At 35.3% G+C, this 12,138-nt stretch overlaps 1 protein-coding gene across 1 annotated transcript in view; it reads right to left on the bottom strand.

Annotated features, from left to right (window-relative positions):
* LOC309855244 (A disintegrin and metallopeptidase domain 3-like) overlaps positions 1-12,138 on the bottom strand; it is a 128,654-nt gene that overhangs the window by 91,862 nt on the left and 24,654 nt on the right. Inside the window, exons 5-6 of the mRNA XM_082715343.1 lie at positions 7,318-7,394; positions 6,640-6,817 (exon numbers count right to left, since the gene is read on the bottom strand). Coding sequence (XP_082571469.1) covers positions 6,640-6,817; positions 7,318-7,394 — 255 coding nt within the window. The remainder of the gene's footprint in view (positions 1-6,639; positions 6,818-7,317; positions 7,395-12,138) is intronic.

Raw genomic sequence — 12,138 nt, 5'->3', positions numbered from 1 at the left:
TCAGGAGTATTTTTAAAAATTTTATTCTTTAATAGAAATATCTTGGGTGCTACTTTATTCATTAATGATATTTTTACTATCTTGAATTGCCATTATCAGCATTTCATACTCAGTTATTCAGGGTTCCCCAGAAAAACAGGACCAGTAAGATGTATATGATTATTTCTTATAATTAGATTTATTGTAAGGAATTGAATCACATGTTATGGAGGGTTAGCAAGTTCAAAAGCTAGAAAGAAAAGGCCAGTAGGCTGGAAACCTAGTAAGAACTGACATTATACTTTAGGTCTAGAAATCATCAATTTAGAGATCCAGGGTGAGCTGACGCTACAGTTTCAGTACAAAGGTAATCATCTGGAGAATACTTTCTTACTAAGGGTGTGGTCAGTCCTTTTGCTCAATTCAGGACTTCACCTGATTGCACGAGGCCCATCCACATTATGGAGGACGTTCTGCTTTATTCAAAGTTCACTGTTTTAGATTAATCTTATTCAGAAACGACCTCACAGGGGCACATGGGTGACTCAGGGGTTTAGAGCCTCTGCCTTCAGCTCAGGTCATGATCCCAGAGTCCTGGGATCGAGCCCTGCATCAGGCTTTCTGCTCTATGGGGAGCTGGCTTCCCCCTCTCTCTCTGCCTGCTGCTCTGCCTACTTGTGATCTCTCTCTGTCAAATCTTTAAAAACAAACAAACACACAAACAAACAAAACGACTTCACAGGAATTCCCAGAAAAAATAACTATCTGGGCCATGTGGCCCTGTCAAGTTGACATAAATTGTAAGTTGGGGTTTTACCACAATGTCTACCATTATTCAGTAGTTCTTTTATCGATGTCTTTCATTTTATTTTTCACATACATTTATTTCCTGAGCACTTTCAAGGAATTTTTAAACAGACTGTATGAAGCTAGACCATTAAACTACTACTGAACATATCTCTGGGGTCATATTCTCTGGGTTTGAGTTTTAATGCTACATTTACCAGAGAATTTCCCAAGATAATAATTTAAATACTCTAAATCTCTATTTCCTGATATATAAAGGGAGATAATGGTAACATTAAAATGGTTTAAAGAACTGGAAAGATTGGCTATATGTATAATTTTTATATATATGTACATATATATTTATACACACACACACACACATATAAAGCTCTTAGAACAATATGTGGCACCTATAGGCAGTATATACAGTCTTTTCATTCAATTTGGATTTTGTGTTTTTCTATCCTATATTTTATGTCTATATTTCATATCCTCCATGTTTATGCCTTTCAAATTATTATTATTTTAGAATATATATAGTTCTTTCAAGCCAAACGATTCTTGGACAGTGGGTGGGGATTAATGACTTTTATTACACTTTTGCTTTATTATAAGAAATTGCCAATAATGGGTTGCCTGGATGGCTCAGTTGGTTAAGTGTCTGCTTCAGCTCAGGTCACAATTCCAGGGCCCTGGAATCAAGTCCCGCATTGGGCTACTTGCTGAGCAAGTCCCAAGTCAGGCTTCCTGCTCAGTGGGGAGTCTGCTTCTCCCTCTGCCTGCTGCTCCTCAGCTTGTGTGCTCTCTCTTTCTCTGACAAATAAAATCTTGAAAGAGAGAGAGAGAGGGAAGGAAGGGAGGGAGGGAGGAAAAAAGGAAGGAAAGAAGGTAAAGAAAGAAAAAAGAAAGAGAGGGCAGGAGGGAGGGAGGAGGGAAAGAAGGAAGGGCCAATTATCTAAAAATGTTTGCATCCTTCTCTAAGAGAAGATGTCAATGAGACACCTGCTCAGGCTCAACTGCATGGAAGGGGATGTGCATACCCTTTCCCCCTTACTCTAAAATCAAATAAATTAGTATGGGGCCCTTACGAGCCCCCATTCAGAGCTAGGAAGGGAATCAACTATTAGAGTTTCATCCACTTTGGTATTTTCATGAGCAAGACATAAACCGGTTAAACCACTGACAGAATTGTTTACTTCAACATCTGGTGGCATTTGACGTAATAGTGATTCTCATGAAAAATACAGATTGAGGACGCCTGTTTACACACTTCTTCTATCTTTTCATTTGGTTGAAAATTCACAATATTTGACAACTATTGTTTTTGGACTTGGTTGTAATTGTGTCTGGCTACTATCTTCAATTAGGATGAGATTAGAGTCTCTTTCTTCCTTTTGTGGTTTGCTTGTTTTATATATTGGGAAGAATATTTCACATTAGGAAGAAATGGTTTTTAGTAAAAACAAAAAACAAAAAACCCTCAATTCTGAAGTTCTAGATTGGTATAGAATTACAGATTGGAAATTATTTTGTTTCACTAATTGCCCCATTGCCCTTCAACTTCCAGTTTTGCTGTGGGAAAATTTCATGCCATTCTGCATTCTGGTCATATATAAGAAACCAATTTTTAAAATATCAATCTAGAAATCATCTTAAGTAATTCTTTTTGAAAAGATTTTTTAATTAATTAATTTATTTATTTATTTATTGGAGAGAGAGAGCGAGAAAGCACACAAGCAGGGGAAGAGGGAGAAGAAGGAGCAGACTCCCCACTGAGCAGGGAGCACAATGTGGGGCTCAATCCCAAGACCCTGAGATCATGACCTGAGCTGAAGGCAGAGTCTTAACCAACTGAGCCACCCAGGTGTCCCAGTCTTAAATAATTCTGAGAATTTTTCTTAAATTGTTTTATGAGTTATTCAGTCTAATTTTCTCTATTTATTCATACTGAGACTTCTATCATCCATATTGTTACTTTATTTTTTAAAATGTTTTATTTACTTGAGAGAGAATGAGTATGAGGGAGGGCCAGAGAAAAAGGGAGAAGCAAACTTCCTGCTAAGCAGGGACCCCTATGTAGAGTTCTATCCCAAGATCCTGAGATCACCACCTGAGTGGAAACCCAGATGCTTAACCAACTGAGTCTCCCAGGGGGCCAGCCATGTTATTATTTTAATTCCATTCCTTATCTCTCAAATTTCTGTCATCTATCTTTGTTCTTTCTTTTTGTGTAATTTCTGGAATTTTATCCTTTGAAATTTCTATTGAATTTTTACATTTTTATTATCCTACTTTTCATTTCCAACAACTGTTACTTATCTACTCAAAGTTATTTTTAAAATATCACTTCATTCTTATTTTGTGGATAAAATATTTTTTCTACCATGTGTCTGCCTCACCCTCTGTATTCTTTGGTACTTCAAACTTGAAAATTTTGATTTATTCATGCCTCTACCTTTCATACTAACTTATTTCATCATATGTTTAGTGCCTCTTCATATTAGCAGTTGAGCATTTAATAGCTTATTTCAACATCTCTATGACTACAAATGGAGTTTATGAACTTTTGTCTTTACACAGAGTAATTTTGTCTGGGTTGTTGGTTGGGAAAACCCTACTGTTAATGTGGTTAGTTTTTGTTCTTATTGTTTGTTTTTTATTTTGGCTGGTTTCATTCCCTCCTGAAGAGGAGGTCTTCCAATATACTTCTTAGAATGTGTAACACTGGTTCCCAATATTCAATGTGCCAGGTTTAACTTAATCACACTAGTTTAGTATGGCTTTCCTCCTCTATTGGGAAATACAATAGAACATCCGTGCCTGGTGTCCCCATTTCATTGACTCCCCAAGGAAAACAGCTTTCAACAATCTGTCAGTCTACATCAGAGACAGTTAGTTAAGAAAGGAAATGAAGGTTTCTTACTTACTTACACAACTTACTTTCAACCAGTTATCTTCTTAGGTCCACCTTTAAAAACCCTAGGGAAACTGGACGTGCAATTCCAGAAACATCTGAATAGTACTGCAGTATTTCAAGTTTCCTATAGTCTATCCCAATTACTAGTTTAGAATTCAGGTTCTTAAACCAGCTATCTGCTATTCGTTGTCCATTGTTACTACTCCTTTTCTGTTTTTTTTGTTGTTGCTGTTGTTGTTTGTTTGTTTGTTTGTTTGTTTCTGTATGTTTTTGCCATTTTAAAAATCCATTTTCATTTTAGGGGGGTTTAAGGAAGGGATGAGTAAATGCATGTGACCAAGATGCTTTCAACAGATAAGCCCTTTACTGTATTTTGTTTGGTTTCTACCTACTTTTCAACTCTGGTTATGATGAAGTTGTTTACCTCGTTTATAAGCTCTTTCTGTTTACTTTAAAAACTATACCAATATATCTAAAGTTTAAGCTTTTATTTTTTCTGTTTCTTTTAAAAATCTGATATAGTAAAGATATTAATTCTATATATCTGTGCTTGTAAAAGCACTGGTCATATATGAAAGAATGCCTAACCAAACTTAAAGATAAGTCTACTAAATTCAGGATGAAAAACAATTATCGAGTTACTTCATGAAAAATAAAATTCACAAACACATATCAATACTTATTTATCTCCATTCCTGCAGTGATAATTCTGGTTTCTTCTTACGTTCTGAAATTTTTGTCTCTATTTTACTTCATTATTACATTTTGTTTTGTACTCAGATTTTCCATCATTACCTTGCTCCACTACATTAGAAACTATAGTGAGCAACTATTAATAGTAGTAATTTTTATTGATCAGTTTTTTAATTTGTTCACATACTAAGTAATTTCTACTTATAAACTTTTTTTTTTTTTCGATTAATACAACTTTATTTTATTTTCTAGCCATGCTGTTGGCAAGACGTAGCTCTATAATTCCTTTTCAGAATTGCCTTAGCTATTCTTACACTTATAAACTTTTTAAATCTTTGAAATAACTGTATGAATTAGGTAGGTAATATCATTATTATTATTTTTTTATTATTATTATTTTATAGATAAGAACATTTAAACAGAGAAAGGTTATGTTATTTGCCCAGGTTCTTGTGGGTAAAACAGACAGACTTGGAATTCAAACCAAGGCAATTGGGACAGCATGTTATCTGTATGTTGTCTAATCTCTAACATCTTGCTGATTCTGGAGGGGGATGACTTCAAGTGCTGTGTTATTTGTCTTTTCCAAAGTTATGTCCATCCCTTCAGGTTCTTCCTCTGCCACAGAGGAGTATTCATGCCTCTTTTAAAGTTTTTCAATTTACTTATGTGATAGTGCTCTATTTCACAAGTGAAAATTGTTTCAATTGTATCTCATATTGTATCTCAATATGCAGGTGATTTCCAGAGTTGGCATAAAGTTTGGGGTCACATTTGAGTTTTATTAAAAATGAAATTTTCATCTCTCTATATAATTACACTTTATCATTTTTTTGAGTTTCAGAAAGTGTATTTTTATTAATCTGTTTTCATACCACTTATTATCAAAATAAATAAAAGCAAATTAAAGCAATAAGGAGACGGAGTTCATCAAAAATTCTATTCAGGTTTCATTCATAATTATTTTGTTTTACTTCTCTTCAATGTGATATCTAATTGTGATGACAGTGTGTGGACAGATACTCATTTATTTAACCACCGATGATAAAATATAAAGTTGTAGAAATGAAGAGGAAGTTAGGATACATATAGATATAGGTATATACATATATATATCTCAAAAAAACCTTGAGAAATATGCTTACCTTTGTATGTAAGCATTTATAGTCAAAGTGTAATTTTTCAAAACTGTGGTACATTCATGCAAACTGGTTACTTAATGTGAAAATATAAATATGCAAATATGACATAATTGTATAAAATATGTACATTTTAAGTTTATGCATATATATATATGAAAAACTATAGAGCAGTATACATCAAAATGATCACAGTGGAGGGGCGCCTGGGTGGCTCAGTGGGTTAAAGCCTCTGCCTTCTGCTCAGGTCATGGTCCCAGGGTCCTGGGATAGAGCCCCGCATGGGGCTTTCTGCTCAGCGGGGAGCCTGCTTCCTACTCTCTCTCTGCCTGCCTCTCTGCCTACTTGTGATCTCTCTCTCTGAAATAAATAAATAAAATCTTTAAAAAAAAATGATCACAGTGGATGCCACAGCAATGTGCATTTACCTTTAGAAAATAACATTATGGTCTATGCTTTTTTCCTTGAAAAATGCATACGTTTAATATTTTAATAGATGCTAACATGCATATCATTTAATTGTAAATAATAGTAAGTGTAACATGATGTGTATTATCCTCTTAATAGCAAAATGGAAATTTCAAAGAGGCATATGTGGTTGTTTCATTTTTTGTTTGAAAAAATATATTTGTAAATCTACATTTGTAACTAGATATAGAAAAAGAATTGGAACAAATAATCCAAAATTCTAAGCACTATTTCTAGATGATGATCTTTGGAATAATTTCTTCCCTCTTTTCTATTTTTAATTTTTTATCAAATAATAAAGAAAACATGTATTGTCAAGGAAAACATAGACAAACTAATAGTAAGCAAATTTGGATATCATTATATTAGTATTATGCAAATTTGGTAACAATGAAACTGTGTTCATATGCATAAAAACACCTCCAATTAGGGAAATGTGAGTACTTTGATTTTTAAATTATATGGGATTTTATCTATTACAGTTTCTAAATACTATGAGTAAACAAAAACATATTTAAAATAAGCATCTTACAACAGAAGGTTTTAGTATAGTATAGTCAATATCAGTTAAATCTTTTTCCCAAATATAACACATCTCAATGTGAATACATTTATTAGAAGTAACACAAAGATTTCATAAAAGGAGTTACTTACTTTTGATTTCACAAGGATCTTGTAGGACTTTCGTACCAAATGTGGCATAAGAAAATTTTCTTTTGAGGGAGAAAAATCATTTTTATCATTATTTATTTGATAAAGCATGTGCTCATATACAGCTGTAGATTCCAATGGCTCAATGCCATAACTGACATTCTCCAATTGCAAAGATCCCCTAGATAATTAAACACATAAAAAAAGAAATAAAAAGATAATTAATCTATATTAATTATCTATATTAATTATATTAAATATAATTATTTTCCACTGAGAATATAAATCACCACTAAATAAGAACATTTCATAGAAATTTAATAGTGGTCTTTGTAGTCTAAAGTCTAAGAATCATCCCTTCTTACATGGATAAACTTTCAAACTTAATTTTACCAATTTCTGTCTATTATGTCATTTAGGATTACTGTGGTTTTAGTATGACTGAGGAATGTGAATATTCCTCATACTAGGGGGAGTTTTCCTGCATAAATTCTATGACTGCAAGCCTGGGATGGAGACAAAGAGATAAGAAAAATGATAAGAGGAGGAAGAGATAAGTATATGAGAAGAAATAACCAAAGTCTATTTTCTTTGCTTTCACTCTATCCTTCAAGATGTTTCTAAAAATTAAAGAGTCATGCAAAATTTTCAATCATGTACGCCTCTGGAATATGCCATTACCTGAGTCCAGAACAGATGCTAAGCGTCACAGCTGATTTTGGAACTTCTGTGGCATATCCTTGATAAAAGCAATGGCCCTAAATGGGAGTATATGAAGATACATTTATGAATGATTTTAAATAAAGTTTTTGGTTTACCGTTACTTCCTAGTCATCATCAAACATTCAGATTTAATCATTACCATATATTATTCACCAGATATCCCACTTCCTTATTACCTACCCATAGCCTATTTCTCTTAAACCACTTTTACCTACAAGTAATGACTCTTGCTTTTCTTCTGCAAAATAATTCTTGCTATAATTCTAAGTTTTTGAAGAATAACTTTCTTATCTTTTCTTTCTCAGCCACAATTTTCTTGTTTTTTTTCTAACTTGTAAACATTTTTTCTGCTTTACTCTGTTCTATGATCTTAGTTTATTTTACAGTATTATGTTTAATGACTCAGATTTTTTTCTTCTATCAGGTTAATTTTTTTATTTGAGTATAGTTGACATTCTTGAATATATAATCTATAACTCCTAACTCAATATAAATAATATTAATTTGACTTCCAATGTTAACATTTCACTTTTTTTCTAAGTTACCCAAAAGTATCCTGATATTTCCTCATTTTTATTTGTCTTTAATATCTCACCATATTATTCAATCTATTTAATATTTCACCATCATTAGTTCAAGCTCTCTGTACCATGAACTTTCACAGCATGAGTTTATCCAGGCCTGCCCCTAATATTCTCATTCAGTGAATATTCCCTTTTCCTGCCTTAAAAATTTGCTGATATCTAGAGTCCAACCTATTCCTTTAATGCTGTGCTATAAAAACTTCAGTGTTATCACATTCTCGCCTATGAGTTAGTTTATATGTTATTCCTCCCAGACATACCTCTCCATCAGGAACCATTCATTTTTTCTTAAAACTAGGCTTACCTCCCATCCACCACCCAGTAATAGTGGCAGAGCATCCTCTGACCCAGACCAAGGAGCAGCAGCAACTACCTCTTCCTGCACTAGTTCCAGCAGACTATGCTACAATTCCTTCACAAAAAGGTATAAGGCAAACCATGTCCCAACCTTCTACCCAGCAGCAGAGAGTAGTTCAGTCTGTAGCTTCTGGCCTTGTGCCAGGGGAGAAAATGAGCCTCATAAGATAATTCTCAACACTCCCAACACAAAGCACAAAAAATGACCCAGATAAGAACTTTCCTCACCCATGGGGCACTAACAGAGAGAGTGAGACGTGAACTGACAAGGTTAGAGAAGAGACAGAATAAATGTTCTCTATCCCATGGGACCTTCATCAACCAACCCCACCTAGCAATACCAAGACCCAGGAAAGTAGATTTTACCACTAGAGGCTGCAGCAGCAAAGATCAAACGGGCATTTGAGAAGAGCCAGAAGAATGAATCACAATAGTATTAACCCCCCCCAAAAGTGAAATTTTTATTAGTACAACAAACCACAATAAATCTAAACTTAACCTGGGTTACTGTCTAAAAACTAGATTTGAATGCTAAGAATACAACCAAAAATCATATGCCAAACCAAGAACAAAGAAAATCACAAGAATGAAGGAACAAAACAAAACAAAACTGATAACAATATTGAGATGAGTCACATGTTGGAACTAACAGATTTTAAAGTAGCTGTGAAGATATTGCTTCTGTGGGGAGCCTGGGTGGCTCAGTGGGTTAAAGCCTCTGCCTTTGGCTCAGGTCATGATCCCAGGGTCCTGGGATCGAGCCCCACATCGGGTTCTCTCCTCCATGGAGAGCCTGCTTCCTCCTCTCTCTCTTTCTTCTTGCCTCTCTGCCTATTTGTGATCTCTGTCTGTCAAATAAATGAATAAAATCTTTAAAAAAAAAAAAAGATATTGCTTCTGTAACCAATTACAAATAATGTTGAAAAAATTAAAGAGCAGAAAATAAATAGAAGCCATAAGAAAGAAAAATATTTTAACTAAACAATATAATAAACAAACCTACAAAAAAATATTTGATAGGCTCATAAGTAGAGTGGAGATGGCAAGGACAGAATCAGTGAATTTGAGAACAGATCAACAGAAGTTGATCTGTATATAATAGAAGTTGATCAATATGTAAAACAGAGAAAAATGAACTAAGAAAGTGAATAGAGCCTCAAGGAACTTGGAACAATAACAAAAGATCTAAAATACATATCAGAATCTGACAAGAAGAACAGAAAGAATTTGGGGCTAAAAAGTATTTAACAAAATAAAGGTTAAAACTCTGACCAGAAAGATGGTGGAACAGGAAGCCCTGAACCCTCCATCCCTAAAAAAAAACAAAAGCAAAAACAAAAACAAAGCAAAACAAAACAAAAACAAAAACAAAAAACAAAAAACTAATTCAGCAGCAATTCACAGACATATTTCCTTTATAATGAAACAGAAACTAATAAAAGGCCCCTGCAAACTCTGGAAGAATGCAAAATCAGACTCACCCAGCCAATTTGAAGATTTGACATACCCTTTCAACAAGGACACTGCCCCAGTCCACTGCAATATGATCACAAAAAGACACTCTGGCTCCCAGCTTGACCCGGAGCATGAGAAGGGTTTGTCCATGTCTAGTGCCCCAATTTTTCTGGAGGGGTTATCCAAAGAACTAGAACCCGTTTCATCTGTCTTGGAGCTCTAATAGATTCAGCAAAATCTAGCCAAAATCCAGGCAAAAATGGAGATGGTGACTTAGGCTAGTAGACACTATTGATTTCTCCCCCTGTTTCCCCACTAAACACAGAGTAAATGGACAAAAAGATGCCAGCTTTGCTTCTCCCTGGGGAAGAAAAAGTTGATCCATGCATGCAGTTTTCTTACTTCACCAAAAGTTCCCAAAGAATTGGCATCTGTCTCACCAATCCTGCAGTATAGATGGACCAAGAATGGTAGAATTGCCAGGGTGAGAATAGAGGCAGAAGCTTGTGAGGGCAGATGCTACTGATTCTCTCTCCTGCCCGACACAGACCAGAAAAAGACAGATGCATGTTTCCTTTTGGAGAGATAAAGATTTGGTAGAGGCCCCCATAATCATTGGCCAGGATGACTTGTTAGGATCCTCTTATGTGCAGGGCCCATCAGTAAAGACAATTGCTAGTTCAAAGCAATTAGTTTTGCCTAAAGAGCAGAAACCAAAGCAGAGTCAAGTAAAATGAAGGATCAGGAAAAGAAGTTTCAAACAAAAGAAGATATCTCTGGAAACCAATTCTAATGAAGTTAATTTAAATAGTTTACTTCACAGAGAATTAAAAATGCTCAAAGAGGTCAAGGGAGCAATGCTTGAACAAAGTGGGAATTTCAAAAAAGGATAGAAAATATTTTCTTAAAGTATGAAACAGATGATAGAATTAAGATGGAGGAGGGGAAGGGGACCCTGAACTTGCCTTATCCCTTGAACATTGCTAGGTAAATATCAAATTATTCTGAACACCCAATAAATCAATCTGAGGACAGAGAACAAACTGCACATCTACAGGTAGAGAGAAACAGCCACATTGTGGAAGGTAGGAACTGCACAGATTTGATTTGGGGGAGAAGAGAACTGTGGGTGCTGTGAAGGGGAGGGAACCCTGATTACGGAGAGAGGAGTGAGAGAGAAAGAGAGGGAGAGAAAAAGAGTGAAAGTGTGCACAAGGGATTGCACAAGAAAAACTGTCCCAAAACCACTGACTGAGAAAAGGAGAGAGGCTGATTACTATAAGTTTTTGTAAGCAGCAGAGCTCAAAGGATGAAGTTTTAGAAGTCCACACATCACTGGGGTGGTGCCTGGTGGGCTTAGCAAGTGGGGAAGGTGGGCAAAAGTCCAGGAACAGGCAGCACGGTCTGAGAATCCCATGGGTTGAATGGGGAAAAACAGTTCCCCTTCTTTGAGTGCATTTGGGAGTGTTGGAATTGCCTTTCTAAGGACGAAATAATTAGTAGTGTCCGACTCCTGCCCGACACTGTGCTGCCTTGTTCACTAGCACAGAGACAGAGACACCAGCTGAGGGCAGTAAACCTTAACTTTACCATAAACTCTGAACTGCTGTGTGGTCATATGACTGGTTTCGGGGACAAACTGGCACTGACCAGAGTGTGGCAAGACCCCTAACAGATCAGCATGTGTCTATACTACCTGGAGCACCTGGGTGGCTCAATTGGTTAAGCATCCAACTCTTGATTTTGGCTCAGATCATGATCTCATGGCCCTGAGATTAAGCCCCACATGGAATTTTGGGCTCAGCAGGGAGTCTGCTTAAAATTCTCTAACTCTCTCTCTCCTTCCTACTCTGCCCCTTCTCCCATAAATTAATTAAAAAATATTCTTTTTCCAAAGAAAAAAACAGAAAGCTTATTCAAATAAATAATGGCTTGAAACCCTCCAAATGTATAGAAGAAAATTAATATCCAGATATAAAAGTTCAAAAGACAGCAAATAAAATGTTCCTAAAGAAATTCACATTGAGATATATTATAATTAAATTGTCAAAAGTGAAATATAAAGAGAAAATTTTGAAGGCAGCAAGAGAAAAGGGATTTATCATATATAATGGAAGAACATTAAGACTTTCAGTAGATTTTTCAGCAGAAACCTTGCAAGCCAAAAGTCTGTGAGATGATATATTCAAAGTACTGAGAAGAAAAAAAGTCAACCAAAAATATACACTACAAATCTGAAGAAATGAATAAGAGACTTCTGTTTCCTGGTTCTGCATGTGAGGAGCTTGGAAGTCAACACTCTACCATAACAGAATGCAAAAACCTGAACAGACTGAAAAATCAACAAGTCTTCTTGGATTTGCAAGAGAGACAAGGACCCAAG

This window comes from Mustela nivalis (genome assembly GCF_964662115.1).
Source record: "Mustela nivalis genome assembly, chromosome: 20".
Classification (NCBI taxonomy): Eukaryota; Metazoa; Chordata; class Mammalia; order Carnivora; family Mustelidae; genus Mustela; species Mustela nivalis.
Note: the sequence above shows the minus strand (reverse complement) of the source record. Positions and strands in the feature narration are given on the sequence as shown.